We start from the raw sequence: 24086 nt of genomic DNA, 5'->3' as shown, positions 1-24086 counted from the left end.
CTTAGGTTAGATGCTAGTTCACAAAACAGCTGAAGCCAGGACCCCTCTGGGGATATGGCAACTGCCTTTCCCAGAGGAGCCCTCAAAATTGTTCTCTTGTGGTCTGAGGCTCTGAATCAACCCAAGGAAATACAAGGTTATTGCAAGGCAAGATTTAATGAAGGACAGCACAAAAGAGGGGGGGGAGAGGAGGCTGACTGATCAGGACCACAGAACAGATTTGGGAGCTGAACTACAACCCCAAATGCCAATAGAAGCAAGTATTTAAGCATAAAACTCATAAACATTTGTTGCCAAGTTATAGTTACAATTTTCACTAATCAGGATTTAGAGATTAGGAACTTCCATCATTGTCAATTGACATACAATACAAGCCTTACAGTTCAACCAATCAGATTCATTTGGTCTTTCTGTTGTTGAGAACAATCATAAAGTCTCTAGAGAACTAAAAACATACAGCAACTATTTCTACCGTTTAAGGATGAGGTGGGTCAACTCCCTGAGGGGCTGGGAACCTAAACTTTGTTTTATCCTACAGGTAAAATGGAATTTGAAGTCAAAACAGCAGTACTTAAGACAAGGTGCTTCTTGCCTTTCTCCAGCATCGGTAGTCACGTTCTAACTAGTCTGTGCAATTTTCTGGGTACCAATGTAGTTTTCTCCCTGACTGTGGATAAAACCACAGTGTCAGACAAGGCATGAAAATACAGTGTGCCTTGAAAGAAGCACACTTCAGAAGGTGGCAAAAAGGGAGGTCTTAGAGCCTGTCAGTTCCTATGAGAGATACAGGGCAAAGGATGTACTAGCAAAGCCCTTCTCTTCCCTTTGCTAGATATTAGGAGATCAGAGAAGTGACATATAACAGAATGGAGTGGAAATGCCATTAGCCATCGATGTGGACAGGGGGAAAAAGATGCTAATGATATTCTGCTGTAGTGGATAGGAACCCAACATAATCATCAGAGAGGCTTCTTTGAGCAACTGATGGGAACAGATACAGAGACCACAGCCAGACATTAGATAGAGCTAGGAGAAGCCTGCAGAAGAGGAGGAGGAAGGATTGTAGGTGCTAAAAGGACACCACAAGAAAAAACACAGAATCAACTAAACAGGATTCATAGGGGCTCACAGTTTGACCTGACAATCAGGGAGCCTGCATGGGTCTGAGCTACGCTCAATGAATAGATACTATGATTGTGTAGCTTCCTAACAGCAGGGGGGAGGGGCTGTCTCCTACTCTTTTACCTGCTTTTGGGACTCTTTTCCTGCTACCGAGTTCTCTCATCCAGCCTTGATATGAGGGTTTATTCCCTAGTCTTGCAGTAACTTGTTATGCTGTGTTTGGTTGATATTCCCAGGAGACCTGCCCTCTTCCAAAGGGAAATGGAAGAATTGTGAATGGATCTGGGCGGAGAGGAGGGGGAGGGGAAACTGATGTCAGAATGTAATATCTGAGAGAAGAAGAACAACAAAAAACGATGCTGCAAACTGACAGTTCCCTCTTCAGCCTCCAAAATGTTACTCCCATCCCAATGTTGCTGGCAGCATCACTTAGATGGTCTAGGCCATCGAGATGCAGTGCACCAGGAGGAGTAAATGAGACCAAACCCACTGCTTCCTTAGTGCATCTGGTTATGTTGGTTGTTTCTTTCCACCAGCCTCATGCTCTCCTCCTGCCTTGGAACTTCCTAAAACTCACCTGTGTCCAATGCCCATGGCCTGCCAAGTCCTTCTCTGGGCATCCCAGGCCCATCAATCATGATCCCAACCTGCCTTTCTGGATTCATCTCCTCTCCCTTCAGTAGATAACAAACGCAGACTTTTGTTGCAAAATTCCAACCAAGTCTCATTTCCAAATTTATTCCTGTTTTTTCCCCTTTCTACCTAGAATGTGCTCTTTTGAAAACTGTGCTGCCTGTCCAATATGAAGCCTTTCCAGGTGGCCCATGTAAACATGACTTGCCTGCCATTTGATCCCCAGAACCCACTCTTTTCATTTCCTATAGCACTCACTACATCCTGTCTCGAGCTCTGTTTATAATTGTTAAATTCCATCCTTCCAGACAAAAAGGTCCCAGGGAAAGTTGGTGATGGCAAACATGTGTACCTGACTCTGCTTGCATTGCCACAGGATGTGCATAGGCGGTGATGGCAAACACGTGCACCCACCTTGACCTGCACCACCATAGGATGTGCATAGCAACACTTTACAAATGAAAAGTCTTCTCCAAAGTTACACGATTGAGTTAGGATCTATCTGCAGGTGGTTCATGCTCTCAACTCTGATTAGACTGCTTGTCAAGGAGGCAGAGGAGCATGTATTCGGAAGTTCTTTTTAAAACAACAATTTATCAACTTGTCACTTATTCTCCAAGCGACTTAAAAAAAAAAAGTCATGGTAACTTCAGGTAGTCCTTGCTTACTCATGAGTCTTCGTGCTTGTTCTGTACTGATGGTCATAGGGCCATTACCGCTACTTATTCTTAGCCTTGCATGGAGGTCTAACCAGTCTTCACTACCTTCCTGGACCCTTCTAAGAACCTTCTGAAAGTTAGGCATGACTCTTGTCATCTTGCAGATGTCAAACTCACTAAGTGCTGGCTGTTTGTGGTGGGTCACCTGCAAGTGGCAGAATTAGGACCCAACTCAGCACTTACTACTATGCTCTGAGAGCCTCCTACTTCTTCTGTCCCGCCCTATGCAGACCGCTAGTGAGAACAGAATGCCCATCACACCCTCCAGCTGCCCATGTTGAAGCTGTCCATCACGCCTTCCAAGTCCTCCAGCTAGTGAACCTTCTTGTCCATCAGTGTGCTCCTTGTTAATCACAGAGAACTATCAGCACCTGTTTCCCTTTGAGACACAGCCAAGACAGACACACTGCATGTTACTTCTCAAGACATAACCTTGATAAGTTCTTAGAGGAAACTTCTCTGGTTCCTTTCTTGAAGAGACTGTCAATGCCAATGCCCTTAAACAACTGCTGAAGTGATGCTAGAATTACTCTCACCTGTATCTAGGAATTTGGGGTGACTAGATGCCAATTTATCCTTCTATTGGAGAGAAACCCAGGGAATTACAGTGACATCTTCAGCTTTTGACATCTAAGTAACCCGATTTTTAAACCAGTGGATCTTTGGAGTGTTGATGCTGTGTTAACATTGGCCCTGGGACACCATCCCCTGTCATTATTTCACTATGCAAGTGTCACACAGGGCAGCACCTCTGCCAGCAGGGTCAGTTTTCCTAAGGTGGCAAGTGGGTGACTGGAGGTAGAAGATTCAGGCAGAGGAAACAGGCTGGCCTGCATGGTACCTGCATATTCCTGTTTAAATCTGGGACCATAAGTGTGCAAAAGACAGGGTGTAGTCCATGCATTCTGCCCAATTTCATTCACTCAACTCAACACATACTTACCAAAGCACCTACTAACTGCCAGCAAGAGTGTAGCAAATACTGCAAACAAAGGAATGAAACAAACAGGGCTAGTTCATAGAGAATCTGTTTGCAAAGGAGTAGCTGACTCCTCTGAAATGTAGAGATGGCTGTTTTACACTGAGTTACTACCATAAATGTGTATTTTTTACTCTCAATTTTAGATTTAAGGTAATCTCTAGACTTGTGCATTTGTTCATACTTTGAGCCTTTCCAAAAATGTTTTTCCTACAGTTCTTGAGGGTATCCAACAAATCTAATAAATAGTATTTGGTTCCTTGGGCCATGTCAGCTGGACCTGGACTGTGGGTGTCAGATCAGAGGTAAAAGCCATTGGATGGACATGGGAGGTGTGGGGCACGGTAGCCGTCTCCCTTCTGAGAGGAAGAGGACTTACTGGCAGCTGGGCAGCGCGAAGCAGGAAGAAGGCGTGTGCTGCACCCCACTTCTGAGAGACCCTCTGCTTCCCCTTCTGCGTTGCACCACTGCAGCGGGGTCCAGAACTAGGCGATGCAGCTCTTTCTAAGGCTGCAGCTCCCTATAGCAGACTTCCCACCCGCTGGGAAAACAAAAGCGAGCACGGACACTTCCTTTTATTTTCTTTGTTTCTTCAAACCCCATTCACATTTGGTCAAACCCACTTTTCCTACTCAAAGGAGGGGGCTGAGTTCTTTCATGAGGGCTAGGGAGAAAGGACAGCGAGTGGAAGTGTAGGAGCATATCTGTTAGATCCCACTGTCCGGTTTCATCTCTGACGTCATTTTTTCTCTCCTAAATCTGACTTAGTTTAGCATCTTTAAAGATTTTCACTCAACAAAATGCATTAAATACATAATTACATTATGTTTACTGTACTGGGCAATGAAATGACAACATTCTCTTTAAGGGAGAATTTTATTTAACTTTGCCTAGGATGGCTGCATATTCAAAACTTTAGAACATCACTTACATTCATTTTCCTAGATAATAGAAATACCAAATCCTCAGCTAATGGCCTTCAGAGATGCTCGGAGTGACGTCTCTAGGATTTAAAGAAGATATATGACTTTCCCATTCGTGCCTAAGTTCTCTGCTTAAGCTTGTCAATTTAGGAATATGACATACAGTTAGCTTTGAATTTCAGATAAACACTTCTTTTTGACATTGTATGTGAATCTAAACATTGCTTGAGACATGCTAAGAAATTATTTGCTATTTCACTGAAATTCACATTTAACTAAATGTCCTGAATTTTACCTGGCAACTCTATTTTTACCTAACAAGAATTTGCAATTTACTGAGCATCTATCTGCTTTTGTTCGGAAATGGGAACTGTTTTCCCCATTCACTGTCTGCACTGAAGTTGTTGCTTGTTACATATTGCCTGGAAGTAATTTGAGACCTCTGGAAACCCAGTAACTTGTCTGAAGTCAAAGCTGGAGCTGTAGATACAGTATTCAAACTCAGGTTTATCTGATGCCAAGGTCCAGGCTCTGTCCTCTAGTTCTCAACCTTCTTATCTCTGTGACCCTTTACTACAGTTAGTTCCTCATGCTGTGGTGACCCCTGCTTCAAGCATAAAATTATTTTCATTGCTGCCTCTTAACCGTAATTTGTAAATACTTTCGAAGATAGAGATTTGGCAAAGGGGTTGAGACTCACAGGTTGAGAACCGCTGCTCTAGACAATTGGTATTTAAACAATAGATTGATCTGGCATCCGTTGATTATTTGGCTTTTCCAGTTGAAAGAACAATGCATGTAGAAATGATGTAGGTGAGAAAGAGGCCTCTTCTCCTTTTTCCACGTAATATTTAGAAGGGACACCTTTCCCTCTAAAGCAGTTAAAGGAAATGACACTCCAATTCACAGTAAGAAACACATTTTCTAAATCTACACTTTGCCAAAACAGCGTAGGTTTGTAGCGAAACATCTCCCTCTACTGGACAAATCAGCATTCTGCAACTGTGACAGATTCAAAGCACAAAATAAATTCTATTAGGTGTCCAGTTCCATTATGAATAACTGCTATCATGTATCCTTCAGTGTGACTCCTCAGAATAGAAGAAAAGAAACTGATGACTTTCAATTTACTTTTGTGGTGGTGGCTGAATGAAAAGGATGAAATAAGCACAGTGTTAACTACAGGGCATACAGGAAATAATCCTATTTTGGGAATACCTAAGTCATCAGAATGAAATAGCTCCAACAAATACAAAGAGCTTCACATGTAGAGGACCAATGAAGAAATAGCACAGTCTGTGCTGATGATCAAGATGTCTTGGAGTAAAATAAATCTTATGGTAAGCCAGGTGGCCCCTGGAGTGATCTAATCACCACCCCACCCTACCCCGTGTGTGTGTGTGTGTGTGTGTGTGTGTGTGTGTGTGTGTGTGTGTGTGTGTGTGAGCATGGAGGCCAGAGGCCAGCTTCAGCTCTCATTCCTCAGATATCATCCACTTTGGTCATTTTGGTTTTTGTCACAGGGTCTCCCACTTGACTTGGAACTCACTGGTTTCGATACTACAATGAATTCTTTTTTGTTTGTTTTTTAATGTGTGTGTGTGGGACCCTGGGTTATGAAATTCAGGTCCTCATGTTCGCAAAGCAAGGATTTTTATCTAAATTCTATAAGCCTTGGCTTCCTCATCTGAAAACTGGTTACTATGAAAGTAAGCCCTGAGGAGGTAGGTAGGGGAGTCAGGGATAGAATCTGCTTTTGCGGTTTGTGTCTGTATGTCTTCCTCAAACTTACACCAGGAAATCCTCGCCTCCACTTTTAGGAGGTGAAAAGGCCATGAAGCCAGACACTCATGAATGAAGTTGTGTCTTTATAAACAAGGTCACAGAAGGACCCCCTCACTCTATTCACATATGCAGTAAGAAAATAAGTGACCCAGGGAAGTGGTCCTCCAGCAGACACAGAATCTGCTGGCATCTCAATCTTGGACATTCCAGGCTCCAAGACAGTAAGAAATAATTTCAGTTACTTATAAACAGCTCAGCAACCCAAGTAAATGAAGTCAATATTTATGAAGGTAATAATATATGCCTTAATTAGACTTGGTATATATGAAATGGCACTTCACTATTACGTAATGGGAGATGTCAGTCTGTAAATATGTTTCTCTTATTGGTTAACAAATAAAGCTCTGTTGGCCAATAGGAAAGCAAGATAGGTGGGACTAGGAGCAAGGAGGATTCTGGGTGGTTCAATAGGGGAGAGTCAAGATGCTGGGACTTGAAGAAGTCCGGACCGCTGGTAAGATAAGACCACATGGAAACACTTAGATTAATAGAAATGGGTTATTATTTAAGACAGAGCTAGCCAATAAGAAATGCTAGTAACAGGCCAACAGCTTTACATCTGATACAGTATCTCTGTGTGTTATTTGGGGTCTGATGCGGCTGTGGGTCCAGGCTGGCAGGAAAACCACTGGTAACAATTAGGTCTGCCAAAACTAATTAAATCTTGAAACATAAATGTCTGGGGTATAGAAGCACCATGGACTGAATGCCTATGTCCCCCTGAAAGTCATGTGTTGAAGCCTGATCTCCTATGACAGTATTGGGAGTTGGGACCCTTTTCAATGGGGTTAGTGACCTTTCAATAGTCTTTCTGCTTCTACTCTGCACTACTATACTCCAAAGTAGAGCTATGTACGCCTCAGAGGAATGTCTACATGGCCCCCACCAGCATTTTTGTCTTGGGGTCACCAAATTCCAGAACTTTGGGAATTAAACTTGCTTTGTTTATATGCTTCTTAGTCCAAGACACTTTGTTACAGTAGGCTGCATAGACTAAATCAGTTTTCCTAACTCCCTGTTTTCCTTGCGTTCTTCATGATGGGAAAGTTAAAACAAATGGAAGATTTCTTTATGGTCTCCAAATTTCGAAGCAACATGGTTTTGTTGTTGTTGTTTTTAGGAAGTCAGTGTGATTCTGCAAAGATGTTTTGGAACAGAAACTACAAAAATATATCAAGTTGTGAAATTAGTGCTGAAGGTAATCTACCCCTGGTTAACTGAAGTTCCTGAAGGGCCTTGCTCACCTTAAACAGTCTCCAAGAACAAATGACTGATTGGAGATTCAGGGTCTGCTTGGAGTTGGGGAAGGTTGGGATGTTGCTGGACCAGAACTCAACAGTCTTGGGCTATCTTAGCCCCTTAGTGATAGATTGCCTATCTATGCCTGTATGACCTAACAACCTTGTAAATGTTAGGTAAGTCCTACCACGAATCTAACCTAGAGGCTAGGAAAGTCATTGGATAGCATCTGAAGCCTGGAGAGGCTCCCCGATTTTGCTGTATCTGATTTATCTGAAGCTTCTACCAATGTATTTGAAAAAGCAGCTTGGTTTATGATTTTCTTTGTACCTATGAAAACGGTTACATTTGATCCTGGTATTTGAGGTAAGCTGAATCCAAGTACCTGGGTCATGTCACCAATTCTTGGCTCTAGAATAAACCATCTCTTACTCACCATGAGAAGAGAATTGTGCCTTTTATATTGTTGCTTTCATTTCAAAGCTGAAAAGCGGGTTTAAAACATTTGGGGGGGACCCACACCTTCACATCCCATGTCACTGGCAGACCCAAGCACCTGAAGGGATAGAGGCAAGGAGAATGTGAGCTGATGGTACTGAGATTAATTCCGCTGCCCTTGGATTTATAAATCACAAACTTGAGTCAATAATATACGTTTAGTTCCCTGAGTAGTTAATTAATTCAGACATTAGGGGTTATGTAGAGAATGCTGTGAGGACTCAAAAAATTTCAACTATGCCCGGTGCTTTAGGACCAAGGCCAAAAGAAATAGTGAAAATGGATGGATAGCTTTATTGCAGGTGTCTTGGTATTGCTGTAGCATTTTAGTTACTCGGGGAAAATTGCTCCAGGTCATGCTACATCAAGCTAAGATGCACATGAACTAGAGATCTGGCCAAGATTCAGGGTAGGCATGAAGGCCTGGGTGGTGTGGGTCACAGCTGTTTGCTCTTATTTCCTAAAATATATGAATGCTCCCAAGGGTGTGGGTTCTAAACAGGCTGCTTTACACTTGAGCTCGGTTGGAATTCTCAGAATTGACTTTCCATCTGTCAGTACCTTATATTTAAAGGTCGCATGGACAGAGTGCAAAAGGAGACAATGAATGAGCCACACAACAATGCCAGATTTTACTCCAGACAGCTGGACCCAGACACCCAACTCCTGCTTAGCGTAGTGTGTCTTCTGCTTTCATCTGTATCATTTCAAGGAGACATGGCAAGAAAGGGGTGGTGGTGGTGGGGTGTGAGAAACATCAGCTGTTGATGCTTAAATGAAATTTTCTAGCACTGCTATAAATCACGAACTGGAGTAAACGATATAGTTTTAATTGCCCAAGAAGTTAATTCTTCAGCCTGAGCTATTAAAACCTTTCTGCTCATCAAACGTGGAACTGAGTTTTACCCAGAGTGAGACCCAATCTTTTGTAAGCTGATCAATCCTCATTAGGCAAAGAGCACCTGTCTTATTCTGACCTCGGCCAAAAGATTCATTGGCTGAGCGGTCTGGCTAGTTGTATGTTCACATTTAGAAAGTTCTTGATAGCTTCAAGTGGTGGTGTGGTGGTGTGGGTGGTGAGGGTGGCCGACTGCTGGTGGTGTGGTTGGTGGGGTGACAATGGCAGCGTTGGTGGCAGTGTTATACCCTCCAAGGCCAGGCCTTGCAACGCATTCTTGACTCACCAAAAGTGAAGCTATCTGAAGCCTGTGGTTTGAGAATGGAACCATGGCTTCTCAGCATTAACACTGGGCCTGGAAAACACTGAAATTAAGGTGTTATGTTCAAAGTAGGGTTAAAGAAAAGAGGGGCCAGGGAAGCCTGAGTCCAAACCCTTGACTCCCCCTCCCCCCCACCTTTTAAGGTCAGATAGGGCTAGCGAGATATCTCAGTGGTTAAGGTCATCTGTAACTACAGTTCCTGGGGATCTGATGCCCTCTTCTGGATCCCTGAAACTTGAGTTACAGACAATTGTGAGCTGCCAAAATGGGTGCTAGAAACACAACCCCAGTCCTCTGGAAGAGCAACTAGTGTCCTTAAGCACTGAGCCATGGTTCCAGCCCCACCTGGTGGGCATTTCAGGAAACTGCACACTCACTCTCATGGGTTTTTGTAGCTGGCAATGGTTTGTAAGCAGGGCACTTGGGGGTAAAGCCTCCTTTTCTGAAAAGGCATTTCCTCCATAGTATGTAAAATAAAAAGGGTATAAGGGACCAGACTGAAATCCATAGTCCCCCCACTTCCTGTCCAGCAACCCTTTGTCAATGTAAGAGAATGGAGTCAAAATGTCTCCACTTCACAAACCCACACATAGTTGTGTTGGGGGGGTGGGGGTGGGGTGTCCCTGCAGGTATCAGTCCTCAGGCATAAAGGAACCTCGAGGTGAGAGTGAAAATAACTGTACTTGGTCAATCAGACTAAATCATAAATTCTAAGGCAGTGGTTCTCAACCTGTGGGTCATGACCCACTTGGGGGGCAAATATCAGATGTTCTGCATAGCAGATACTTATATTACAATTCGTTAACAGTAGCAAAATTACAGTTATGAAGTAGGAACAAAATAATTTCATGGTTGGGGGGTCACCATCACTGTATAAAAGGGTCACAGCGATAGGGAAGGTTGAGAACCACTGATCTAGAGTCTGATCCCATGGTTTAATTTCCTCACACATTTAAACGCAGTAAAACTTTGGGGAGAAAGTATCCACCTGACAATTCTCAAAACAAAGCTTCAAGGGGTGGCTTCATTCAAATCCCCTGGCAAAATACAGCAGGGCACCTGAGACTTTTACCATAAGAATGAGCTCTGTTGATTGGGAAACAGTGCTCAGGGCTAGGGCCTGGAGGGTTTGTAGTAAGCACAAGGAGGATGAATACTACTGGCGGAGGTTCCTAGAACAGCAAAGGCCCACCAGGATTTTTACTACCTTTCACTGTAGCCTTCCAGGTAACCAGGCTCACTCTTCCTTCACCGAAGGAAACAGCTCTGGTTGCTCCAATGCTTACTCTAGGCTCTGCTCCTGACAGAGCTGTATAAAAGGGTTGGTTTTTTCTTAAAGCCAGGGTCTTTCCGGGGACTATTTTGGGACACAAGTTAATTGTGTTACTGTATCAGTTGCTGTTCCCCAGAGAAACAGATGCAATCCAATGTTACATAATCTACTTAACAGCTTACATGTTACTGAAGCAGAATGTGGCAGCAAAGACCAATTGTTAGATGCTGATTTATGGCATTGTTTAATTTAGGAATTTAAGGCATTGTTCTATTGTCTGTCTATTTGCCAAGCACGACCTCACTTGCTACCCAAACAGAATGACCTGGAGAAACAGCTAAAACAATAGCTGTTACTTTACAACCTGCAGACTGCTTATATTTCATCTTGCTTGCCTGCCTGCCTTCTCTGTGGTTTTAGCATGCCAACTTCACCCAATCCCAAGGCCTTTCAGCTGTCCTGGTTTTGATTCACCAGTGACATCTTTCTCTCATTGGTGTCTAAGTGCTTATTCTAGAAGATTCTGGCAATATTACCAATGAGAAAACGAAGGAGGCAGAAAATGGCTCATCTGTCAAAAGCCTGGTGAACGGAGTTGGATGGGATGTAATGGAGGCAAGAAATGAATCTAGATGTCCTTCCATACCCTGGCACTCATACACAAAACACATTCTTTTAATTTCTAAAAACTACTTTGCTTTCCACCACTTTGACAACACCCAAGACAATCAGTTATTTGGCTCCTAGGTTCACAAGTTGTTGAGTTTGTGATGTTTATACCAGCAGGTGTCAGCAGAAACTAAGGTGTCAAAATGAATTTCAATAAGCACAGTAAGCTTCAAACAGGGTGACCATAGTTTAAGTGGGATGTATACTGTGAAAGGTCAGTCCAGATAAGACACACCCCCTTGTTCTGCACTGTCAACCAACTTTTAATTACCTTTTCGGAGGTGAGAGGAATGTAAGCAGAGAAACTGTTGGTATCGATTTCTGGGCAGTAAAACTTTCCCAAAGACGCACATATTCTTGTGAAACAACCAACAAACAAAAATCCACACCAAACAGACAGAGATTCTTTTCAGTGGCAAGATGGCTCAGTGGATAAAGTGCTTGCTGCTCAAGGAGGATGGGTTTGGACCCAACTGTAATGACAGAGCTCAGGAGCGACCCTCCTGCATAAGCTGACTAGCCAATATAGTCCAATCAACAGGCTCCGGGGCCAGCTTATCACCCAGCTTCAGTAAATTAAGCGGCAAGCAACTGAGACATTCAAGTCAATCTTGGGCCTGCACATCAATGTGCCCACATTCACACGTCAACCACGCACACACTTAAAAATAATCAACTGCAAGCCTGAATTACTTCTAAAATAGTCTTTATTAGTTTACTCAAGATCAAATATACATTTATCCATAAACACTGCAATATGCTCATGTTTGGTTCCCAAATGGACAAAGAAAAAAAGCAAAATGTTCAAGAAGTTTCCACTTGGAAAATGTTATTACTGTTCATAAAAACATCTGTTCAAAGGAATGCTGAGATATAGACATTTTATATAGTCTTTTCTCCATCAGAAATATACTCCCACTGTAAGCAAAAACAAATGCCTACAACTTAGCAAAGTGGTGATGCATGCATGGTACCCCAGGAAGGCTGAGGTTAACAGGACTGCAGAGCTCCAAGGCCAGCCTGTGCTATATAGTAAGGTCCCGCTGTAAGGAAAACAAAACACACAGGAAATTCTCTCTGAAGAGCATAAGCACTGTAAAAACCAGGAAAAAACAAAACAAAACAAAAACAAACAAAAAAACTAAAACCAAATGATTCTAGGGATTGAGATAAGACTGGAGTCTACCTATCTACCTATACCCCTACAAAATATTACCTTAATTCAAAATAAACAATTCTGCCTTTAATTAAAAAAGGTAGTTAAAAATTTATTGGTTCTGCTTAACTGAAATTCAGATCCAAGACCTAATCAGCTTCTGATGCCTAGGCAAAATAGTACACTCAATTAAAAGTTGAAAATGGCATTTTATCAAAAGAAAAACCGGTGAGTGGAAAGATAACAAAATGAACAAAAAATGGTATTCTAATGGTCAACTCAAAGTGACTACATATATTTAGCTGCAGTGCTACAAAATATTTTAATTGCTAAGGATTTAATTGAGAGAGTGTATTCAGGAACAAGAGAACCTTGGTTTAGTGGCTGTCTTTTAGTGACAGCAGCCTTCCAAAGGCTTTAGTTATGAAGAAGTCTGGAGACTCCCTATTCCCTACAAAAACCCATACAGATTTCTCCCCAAGACTCAATCAATATCCAGAAACTTTATTTCTATTCCACAGGTTCTAGTTTCTCCATGTTTTTCATCACTTCCTGAAGGGACATTTTTAGAACTCTCAATCCTCACTGTCTGGGTATACAGTTCTAACAGGACAGAAATAATGCTGTGATTATGTGAATAACAATGGCCCCTGTAGGCCCATACATGTGAATGTTTCATCACCAGGAAGTGGCACTATTTATTTACCAAGGGTTAGGAGGTGTGGCTTTGTTGGAGGAAGTGTGTCACTGAAGATGAGCTTTGAGGTTTCAAAAGCCCACCCACATCAGGCCCAGCTTCTTTCTCTGCCTGTGGATACGGGTGTAAAGGTCTCAGATACTGCTCTAACATCTGCCACCGCCCTCCCTGACATGATGATGATGGACTAAGCCTCTGAACTGTAAGCAAGCCCACATTAAAACGCTTTCTTTTATAAGGATTGTCTTAGTCACGGTGTCTCTTAACAGCAATAGAACAGCAACTATGACAAATGAGCAGCCATTTATGTGCTATACTTATGCTTTACACATAAAGATGAAAATTCACCCAAAACGCATAGATTTAAAGTGAAAAGCTGACAGTGTAACAATCATTTGTGTTCATTTCTAGTTGGAAGAAAGAAATGTATTTTAGCACTTAGGTATCTAGGTTATTTTCAAAACAGTCTAGTAACATTCAACTACTCTGTTGCATGGAGATCAATTTTCTGTGTCATAGGCCCTGTTCCCAGCTATGGCCTGGGACTATTTGCATAAAGTGAGGGGGTCACAACACCAAAGAAATGCTAATAATCAAGAGGATGAGAATTTCTATGACCTTTAAATCTCCATCAAGATATCAAAAACTTGCAGCAATAAACGGATAAGAAAATTAAAGTGTGTGTATTAAGAACTGAAGTTGTATTCTATTGCCCAAAATTAGTCTGAATATTGTTTGCCCATTTTGTTAATAACATATTAAATAGGAACCTTTCTGACCATTCCAATGTTGTGAAGTATCTATTTACAATAAGTAGCCTTGAATGTGAAGCATCACTTTTCTTGGGGCAATCTTCCTTTCGTCACAGCCACTTTCCTCAGCAAGGTAGGCAAGTTCCCATCACCAGGTTCCTCTGACGCATGTCTGTCTCCAGAACAGCAATGGCATCAATACTCCGTTGTCTACAATTCCATTTACGACCGATCCAAATTTACTTCCAGAATGGTCACTGCTCACTTCTTTGCTGTGCTTTCATCTTTGCTGGCCAGTTATTTGGGTGATCACTTTTGTAAAATATCATATGGGTGACAGGGAGATAATAGACCATATGCTTTGCTGTAAGTGAATTAAATAACAGTTGTACAGAGAGCAACCACTGGCAGAACGGAAAAGCAGCTCACGACTGGCACAGAGCACGAAAGCACAGTGGCTAAGCGCGTCCTGATTTCTGCACTGAGAACTCCATGCAGCTAACAGTACACTGAGGTAAACTCTAAGCTGCATTAGGCTGCTAAGAGATGGGTAGCATTCAACTAAATCATCACAACTCAAATCTGTGCCTATGGGAAGGAACCCTACAAGGTGCAAACTACCTACACTTGTTAGATTGGCCCAGACAGCCTTAAAGCTGGCTCTGGAGAAACAACCCATCTAAATTGACGTCAAATAAACAACTTGAAGCACCCCAAATGCAACTAAATTCATACTAAAGTGCTTCAAATTTATTTCTCAAAAGCTAGGCTATAACTAACTGCATTACAAAGCGACAGAATTTTAGAAAGAGAGTTTTAAAGACCCCATAGTTTGATACTATAAATTACCCAGCATGTTTATTATGGATTATTTCTCCGCCTTCAATTTCTATTTGCTCATACAGCCACTTGCGGTCGCAGCGGCATTCAGCCCCACATTTGGTAGAGCCACAGGTGGGGCAGGCGTAGAAGCATCCCAGGCAGTCTTCATCAAGGCAGTCACAGAGGTCCATGCCACTGAAAATGAGCAGACCCTGGCTGTCGTAGACTTTACTCTTTGCTGGAATAATTTGTCTGTAAAACAGAACAGTGAGCTGTACTTCATACATACTATTTTTTTTAATATTTAGTTGAAATATTAGTCAAAAGGCCAGAAAATGACTGTTCAATTCCTTGTTGAAGTTAATCCAGGGCAGGTGAGGTGGCTCAGATGCTAAACACGCTTGACATGCAAGCCTGGTAACTGATTGCTGAACCCAAGGCAGGAGGCATAACCAGGCTTCAGTTTCCTTGACTTCCCCTCACACACAAGCATGGGATACACATGCATCCGTACACATATACACTAGGATGTGCATACAACATAATTAGAAGAAAAAAAGAGTTCCATAGGGAAACGTCCCCCCAAATGACTTTACACAAGCGTACACCCGGATAGAATGAGTAACCTGTAGTGCCTCCTTTACTAGTTACCAAATGAACACAGGACACTCTCTCCCCAGGTCTTATATTCTAATCAATCTGTTTCATGTTTCTTAATAACTTCTGGCAAATCTGATCTGAAAATATTTTAAGTCACTCCATGGAAAAACCCAACAGATGGAATCAAGGTAAAAATGTCGATTCCAGTTGGAAAATAGCCTGACCTGTTGTAATAAGTATGTCAATACTTCTTGGACATGCCCAATTTAAGGACATATTTTAAACGATTTAGTTCTCGTTTGTTCTATTGACTGTTCTAGAACTGTGTGTCTACTTTGGGCCTGTGAAAAATCGAAAGTACTCTTGGGTTCTCATAAATGCAATGACCTTTGGGCCAGCTCTCTCCCAGGAAGCAGATATATCAAGAAGAGATTATCAGCATTAAGTTTTGTACACAGTAACTTGGTCAAACTAAGACATTTCTTCAACCATTTTAAATTTCATTCCACAACATTACCTCATTCACTTCATGCTAACTTCTCAGAAAGAAGCTTCTAACATTTGAATGGACGCTTTACGTTCCTATGAGTAACAGCCTAAGCTTTTACTAATCAGTATGATTTAAAATGACTGGTCATAAAACTGAAAGTTCCGAGAAAAAAAATCTAGTGACTGCTAATGAGAACCAGCATGTTGACAACCTATTGATTGAGAGCCACAGCCTACCTGTCAGAGCCAGCACTCGAGTTCTTGGTGAGCTTCCTTTTCTCCCTTTTACCACTTTCTGGAGCAAATTCTGTTTGCTTTCCCGGGTTTGTGAACTGCAGGGACCTCAGAGCTTTAGCAGTTCTTCCCTGAATGAAAGTAAGGAAATTACAACCGTAAATGTTGACATCAATCAGTAGTACTTGGGAGGCAGTCTGGAACATATACAGTAAGGAATGTGGGAACATCCACTCTTCTAGTCTATATCCCACCTCCACTAGCCAATTCTCTCTACTGTTTTTGTTACATTAGTCTTTTGGACAGCAGGTGCCAGAGAATGGCATAATTAAGACAGCAATGGCTGCCACCACAGGGCAGCAAAACCCATTACACAGAACCTAGATTCCAAATGACAATTCTTTGTCCTTCAGAACCTCCCCCCTTTGAGAGGAGAGAAGCAATGAGGTTTCCTTTTCTGAACTACACTGTAACACTGTTTTAAGGCTTTGGTAAAACAAAACTCTGGTTCTTAAGGGTTTAACGCTGTTACTTGAGATAAAAGTAAGTGGTCTTTGGAAATACACCCAAAATCAAGACTAGGCAATGGGAAATTGGTCATTTAAAAACAGTGGAGATGAGGTGGCTGAAGTGATAGAATCAGCAAGCATCTATGACGACCTTCATATAGTACTGGGTCCTGGAGACAGGCCTGAGAGGAACACAATACACACAACTTAAAATTTTAATGTGGTTTATTAATACAGCAAAAAAGGAGATAACGGAGAAAATATGCTAGCAGCAGAAATTACACAATGCTTATAAAGAGACACTCTGAGAAGTGCTCCTTAGTGTATAAAGACAGCTTCATGATCTCAACTTTCCGATATAAATATCCTGCATATATGTTCACATATATATATATGTGAAGAGGCATGAAATACCTGACACTTCACAGTGTAGACTATGTGCACTTTGAGCAGAGGGAGCCCTAAATTTAACCTTAACTATATCTAGAACTTGGAGGCAGAAGCAGTTGAAACAGTCACAGATATTTAAAAAATCTTAAACAAGAATGGGATAATTTTAAAGGAGGAAAACTGAAATTAAACACTAGGACTGCTGGGCACTGTGACTGGTGCCTGGGAATCCTAGATCCCAGGAAGCTGATAAAAGATCTCGGCCATGAGACTGAGGACTACATGGAGAGTTCCAGGCCAGTCAGTCAGAGAGTAAGCCCCCATCTCAAAACCAAAATAAAAATTAATCATAAGCCAGGTCATTTTAAAGCTGTCCTGCACAAAAAGAGACATTCTTCCCAGTGTGCAATCTCCAGTAAATGATACATCCAATTAGCTACTCCAGTGTCAGAACAGTGTCCAAGTTTCCCAAATTGGCCTGTGCCAGTGTTCTAAAGGTTATTCCTAAAGTCTAAGAATAGAAGTTGTAGCCTTGGAGTCTTGGGCACATTACTTTCTCTTCCTAAGCCCTGTTTATTGTTCATTCTGGACCTTGAGTGTATAGAAACATTTTTAAACATAATTTTCACCTCAAACCTGTTATATGCAAATGAATGTAATAAAAAGCTATGATTCTTTACAGTTACTCTACCTAGCTTAAGTCCCAAACTGTACAAAGCACAATAGCATTTATACATACATCTGCCTCGGGTTTCCGTCTCTGGCGGTCATCAGGATCAACATCCACACTTCCATTGATGATCTGGGTACATTTTGGGCAAAGCTTCCAACCAGGTACCAGCTGTCTTCCAAACTTTGCACTCAGAAACGTGGCATCATCTAAGTCTATTACATGCAGATTCTTTTTGGCTAGCTTTTTGTGTATGTTAAATGGGTCACAACACGACTTTTGTAACTCCTCAAATCTGTCAATATAAATTTTTACATGATGTAAACAAATTGTATTATTGCCAGAAAGTGTCATTCCAGTCCTAAGCTGAAGTAAAAGCATATCATTTGATGACAACTCTTGCAAAGTCTTGAAACCTGTGTGCCGAGTGTAGAAGGTTTTATGGCAGTCATGTGTGGTCCGAAGCTGGACTCCAACTGAACATGGATCCATTATCCTTTTTTTTTGTTTGTTTCCCCTGTTTTATTTTGTCTAGAAATCTCTTTGGTAGGTCAACCTAGAGAAAACATTAAAGACAGATTGGTACTAAAAACTCTGATTCAAAAAACAGCAACAAGTAGTAAAATCCAGAACTTCTTTAGAAAACAAAAGCAAAACAGAGCAAACAAGTAGGAAACCCCAAAGTCAACCATATGTAAATCATTTAATCACAGAATATGAGAATACTTTCTATCACAACTTAATATCACATTACATGGTTTAAGGAGAGAAACAGAATAAACAAGAAATATCCACAAGAAAGAAATAGAAGTTTAACAAACTGCTTAGAACTAGTTATGCGATTTAACAGGGATCCTGGCAACCAAAACACTGTAGATACAACATACAAACGTTGTAAAAGACACAAGACTTTAAAGGATTCTACAGATTCAGTACCATTTATATCAGAAGACGATTGGAAATTCTACCCTATCCCGCTGGAGTTTGAAAGATGGTCTGCATGAAAGAGTAATGGGCCAAGAAATGTGAAAGAAAAGAATAGCTGCTTTACCAGAAAGATAATATGGTATTGCTGTCGTATAGACAAACAGCCACACGAACAGACTGGGTTTGGTTGAATGACGTGGTACTATAAAGAGATGGGCATTAAAAATTGAAGTGAAAAGGATTATTGGCTAACATGGAAAAGGACAAAGTTATACCTCTTCTGAATGAACAAATACCAAATGCAATGAAGAATTATATAATCAAAGCTTAAGCATTAAACAAAAACAAGAAAATATAAGAGGCTGTGAGCCCACTGCAGTATGGCTTCTTCCTCTGGGCACAGCATAAATCACCCTCCATCCATCTTGGAATGGAGATTACTTTGGTCTGGTAACCATAGCAACTAACTGACACAGTGATACTAGAATGGCAAAGGAAACACTTCACAGGAAGTGAAAGGTTAACTGAAAGAAGGAATCAAGGATATAGCCTCCAAGTGGTTGTCATTCACCACGGGGTGAGCCTCTAAAATATGTAGCTTGTTTCAGTGTTACCCACATTCCTACAAATAACCTCATCCATACTCTATCACATAAGACCAGAACCCTGACTCACCAGAGGGTACATTGGTGGGTCGTTATTAAGATTTTCAGTTGGTGTCCCACCTGTGGTAAACAGACATCTGTTCAGGTCTCCCCAGGGAAAGTTAAGGAAACAAACTGTGGGATTTGCTGTACAAGATTATGGGCATGAAATGAGCTGAAGAGGCAGAGGACACACTGTAGTCCTTCAGAAAGTAAGCATGTGTGTGATGAGACTGACAGCGACTTACATGGCAGTTGCTCAGCTGATGATATGTATGATAAGACACCCAACTGGTAGGTCATCTGGAAGAGAGAATGAGATGGAAATGTTTACAGGGACCCAAAATCTTGGAACCCAAGGAGAGAGTGGGGTAGGGTTGTGAAGGAGAAAACAAGGTAGAAATAAATGATCTTCAATACAGAAGGAAAACACACAATTCAGTGTGCAGATGGGATCCTTAACAATGGCCTGGGGCAGGAAACTCAAGGGTATTCTGCCAAAAATCCCTGAATAGACATAAGGTCCTGGGTTCAATTCTCAGGACTGTATTAGAGGCAGCCAACCTCAGTATTAGAGACAGAGGCAGAATGATGAGAAATTCAAGGTCATCCTCAGCTACTACAGAACCTCTGGAGGCCAGTCTGGGCTAGAGACTGTCTCAAAAGAGGGAAAATGTTACCTTGGAACTCAAAGTTTATTTTTAGAAATCCCAGCTTCTAAATGTTAAGTACATGGGGGATCTTGTGTGGGAGACCTTGGCGGATTCCATGGCAGGCAAGGGTAACCTAGGCAGAGGGACAAACATGCCAGGCAGAGCTTAAATGACAAGTTTTATTAGAAAGGGAAGGGGAGGGGGAAGAAAAGAGGTAAAGAGACACACAGAGAGAGGACAGGAAAGAAGAGGGAGACAGGAAAAGTCCTGTCTGTCCCTGGGGAGCAGCAGGAGAGAGCAACATCTTTCTTTTAAAGGGGTCCTTTGCACCTGGCCTGAGGTGAGAATGCACTGTCTGAATGCATTCTGCCAGGTACAGGGGCAGGCCAGCATAATGCCTGAATCCTCTAGAGTACTATAATTTATGATGGGTGAATGAATAGTTAAACTGCTTGTCCAATCACCACATTTAAAAAAAGTATACAGGTGTTTTTCCTGTACATGGGTGCAATGCTAGAAAGTGGAACATTGGATACCCTGGAACTGGAGACAGTTGTGAGCTGCTATGTAGGTGCTGGGGATTCAACCTAAGTGTTCTGGAAGAGCAGTCATCTTTCCAGTCCCTGTCACAATACTGATTTTAAAGTAAGCACCTCTCTGGTGTCACTGTTAAAGAAGAGTTGTCTACAGTTGTTACCATACAGAATTATCAGACAAGTCTGTCAATTTGTGCTGCTGATAATGAATTAAAAGATTTTATTTTCATTACATACTACATGTTGCTAACAAGTAAACCCCATCTGTCTGAAGTTGGTATCTAACTGGGCAATCTGTACCTTTATCTGCTAAATTTGGCAACCCCATTGTCAGAACCTTCTAGTAAGCAGAAACTTTGCTAAAACTGGCTTCTTGGAGAACAATTTACAGGAACTGCTTGGCTTAAACGTCATACCTGAGGATTGCTGTTTTTTTTGTCAGACAAGGCTGTTGGTAACGGACAGATGGCAGTGTTAGCCATACAAGCATAAGGACCCAGGTGCTCTGGTGCATATCTGTAATCACGGTACTGTGGAAACGGAGGGTCCCTGGGGCTTGTTGACCTGATAATCTACCTGAAACAGGGCAACCCAGCCAGAGCAAAGAGATTCAAAACACAGTGGAGAACAACTGAGAAAGACACTCAAAATCAACCTCTGATCCCTGTGTACACCAGCCACCCCCATTGTGCGCGCACACATACACAATCTGATCAAACATACACTGATGCAGTAAAAATGTAACTTACAAACATTAAAATTCAGTGATGACCTACCAATACCATTTACTTGGGTAAACCATCAGTGTAAAAGTGCACATGCCTGAGGTCAAGCCAGGCGGCCCATGTACTGTCAAAAGTCAGGCTAGCACAGACCTTTAGGCAGTCATCCATCTTGAGTGGTCACATTTTGCCTTCTAAAGCTCACATACGGGTTGTTCCTCCTCTGCTCCACCCCTCCATCCCTCATTCCAGCTCCTTCTGTTCTCCACTAGGTTAAAGTTCTGCTGCTAACTTCTTCCTTACTCATTTAGTTTGTGTGCTGGGAACAAGGCCTACAACTACTGAGCCATTTCTTCAACAGCTTCATGTTGTTCTGTTCTTCCATGATTTTAACACAACTCCCTTAACTAAGGGTCAGAAATATGTGGTTGTCCCCATATTTCACTAGTAGCTCTCTGGCTGTCCAGGAACTCAGGAGGACATCTGCTTGCCTTTGCCTGCCAAGTGCTAGGATTATAAGTGAGTGCCTTTATGTCAGCTCAGAAACAGTATTATTTTACTGCTTGTGTATTCTCAGACCCAGCCAAAACCAGAATCACACCATGGGATAGAATCTGCAGTAAACAGGTGCGGAGGTTCCATGGACTTCTCTAAGTCACCTTGGACCATGTCAGCCTGGCTTCACCATGAACATCTTACCAGTGAAACGTCTTTTCATCCTTTAAACTGATTTCTACCCAGTTATTTGGTTAATATATACAAACGTTTGCCATTTATACTGTGACAGTAATGACTCACCGCCCTTTCCCTTTAGCGGATAATTAGAAGGCTGGTTGGTGACCCATGCCTTCAATCCCAGTTCTTTGGAGGCAGAGATAGGCAGATCTCTAACTCCAGGCCAGTTTGGTCTACAAAGTGAGTTGTTCCTGAGTTGTTCCAAGATGGCATGGAGAGACACCATCTTAAAAAATAAATAAATGAATAGGAATGATCAGTATGTTCCAGGCATTCTTTCTGATGAGTATAGCATATGGAATTCCCAAAGCTAGAAAAATAGATTCAGCTGGGTGGTGGCGGCCCACACCTTTACTCCCAGCACTTGATAGTCAGAAGCAGGTGGATCTCTGAGTTCAAGGCCAGCCTGTTCTACAGCGTGAGTTCCAGTACAGCCAGGGCTGTTTCAGAGAGAAACTTTGCCTCCCCTCCCCAAGTTTCTAGTAACAGGTCTATAACCAACACCATTCCCAAGCACCTCTAAAAGTTTTTTGATAATTGAAAGGGAAATTTTCAATCGTTCTAATTAAACCCATGTTCAAATACCTTCAAAATTATACACATTCTTATTGATAAATACTAACATTGAATACATTATACTTTAACTCCTGAATGGATCAGTGGATCTGCAGGCTCTTGTTGGATACACGTGGAATTGTTTATGTTACCTATTTTGTTTCCCCCAAAATACCTCTGACAAGTATTTAGCTAAACTCCTTGCTGCAGAGTTTTTTGTTTGTTTTTGTTTTCTTTTTAAACAGCCATTAACTGAATTCCTGGGGATTTCATCCAAGAGGACGCTCAGGATTTCCAGTGTCTACTTTGTTTATTCACTTAGGAATATTTTACTGAACTGTTCATCCCCACTGGGAAAAATACTTCTTAACCCAACTTTAGGATGGACGGTCTGTCTCTAGGTCCATCAAATTTGGCCAGTCCCCCTGGGCACCTCAGCAAAACCTCCCCGGAGTAAGCTGGCTCTAGGATTACATGGTCTCCAACTACTACCAGATCCAGCCGCCTGTACTTGCTCAAAGCTGTTCTTCCCATCATCACCTCATAGGGTGAAGGCAGGCACCATACAGTATGTGGTTTCCAACCCATGGAAAAGGGTAACTTCAGAAACATGGCACCTTGTTACTTGTTAGTCCCACTCCAAGCCTGCATCAATTCACAGAATGATGCAAAACATCAGACAGGTCCAACAAACACTTATTGTGTACTGGGTACTAGAGTAGGAATTAAACAAAAACACCACCCATTACAATGCCTAACCAATCACATGGCCCAGGCTAAGAAGATTCTGAATGTAAAACATAAAGAGGGGCTGCTCTTCCAGAAAACTCAGGTTCAATTCCCAGCACCCACATGGTGGCTTACAACCTTCTGTACTCCAGTTCTAAGGGAATCAGGCACCCTGTTCTGACCTCCCTGGGTAGCAGGCAAGCACTGGACAGACAAAAACGCAAAGCACCCATACATATAAAGTAGTTTTAAAAATTACTTTTAAAAAGTCGGGCAAGGCGGCGCACACTTTTGATCCCAGCACTTGGGAGGCAGGATTTCTTTGAGTTCGAGGCCAGTCTAGTCTACAAAGAGACTGCTGGACACCTAGGGCTACACAGGAAAACTGTACGGAAAAGCAAACAAAACGAAACGAAACTTAAAGAGCCAGGCCTGGTTACCCATCTCTGTAATCTGAGCTGCTCCCTAAATTGATGAGACTGGGGGTGGGGAGTGAGACAGTTCAGCAGTGAAGCCCTGCAGCTCGCGCGAGGCCCCGGGTTCAACTCTTCCTGCAAACTACAAAACTGCAGGCTGCGGCCCGGAAGCGGTGGAGGGCCGACTGTGGTCAGGGCACCGCAGGGTTCCAGGCTGCTGCAAGCCGCAAGCCCCCTCCGCGTGCAGGCCTCCCCTCCCAACCCTCCTCCTGGTACCCCGAGGAGTCCCCCCCCCCAATTCAAGTGCCCTCCGCAGGGTTCACTCACAGCCGTGCAGGCGTCCACCTTAGCTGCCCCTGATCTCCGCGGGCCTCCGAAAGCACCGTATCTGCTCAGGACAGACTCGGCGTTCCACACTGCCGCCTGTCCCGCGCTGACACAGAGAGGACGAAGAGCGAGGCTAGAGAGGCTGCGTGCACCATAAACACGAGCCGGGAGCTGCCTAGAGCGGAAGCCAGTGCGGCCGCCGCCGGAGGCGGAAGCGTTGGGCTCGGGGAGGAGGGGATGATTCAATCCAAAGCAAGAGTTGCTGCAGATGCTCGCCCTGGGGTGCTTCCGGCCTCCCCCGAGGAGGCCCTTAGCGATAAGGAGCTTTCTTCGTTTGCAAGTCTCTTCTGTCCTGGAGAGCAAACGTAGGACCGACAAACGCCCTTATCCTGGAGGAGAGTGA

At 42.6% G+C, this 24086-nt stretch overlaps 1 protein-coding gene across 2 annotated transcripts; it reads right to left on the bottom strand.

Moving 5' to 3' along the window:
* Positions 1-13348: 13348 nt before the first annotated feature.
* Arl14ep (ADP ribosylation factor like GTPase 14 effector protein) lies at positions 13349-23782 on the bottom strand. 2 transcript variants are annotated; one of them, XM_051184033.1, is made up of 5 exons: positions 23684-23782; positions 17509-17995; positions 15874-16001; positions 14575-14799; positions 13350-14089 (listed from the first exon to the last, which is right to left on the bottom strand). In XM_051184033.1, the coding sequence occupies exons 2-5, from the start codon at positions 17929-17931 to the stop codon at positions 14035-14037; spliced, it is 831 nt and encodes a 276-aa protein (XP_051039990.1). In that variant the 5' UTR covers positions 17932-17995; positions 23684-23782; the 3' UTR covers positions 13350-14034. The 2 variants fall into 2 exon arrangements, with proteins under 2 accessions (XP_051039989.1, XP_051039990.1); XM_051184032.1 differs by lacking the exon at positions 23684-23782 and having other exon boundaries at positions 13349-14089.
* Between the last annotated feature and the right edge of the window lie 304 nt (positions 23783-24086).

This window comes from Phodopus roborovskii, unplaced genomic scaffold (genome assembly GCF_943737965.1).
Source record: "Phodopus roborovskii unplaced genomic scaffold, PHOROB, whole genome shotgun sequence".
Lineage (NCBI taxonomy): Eukaryota > Metazoa > Chordata > Mammalia > Rodentia > Cricetidae > Phodopus > Phodopus roborovskii.
Note: the sequence above shows the minus strand (reverse complement) of the source record. Positions and strands in the feature narration are given on the sequence as shown.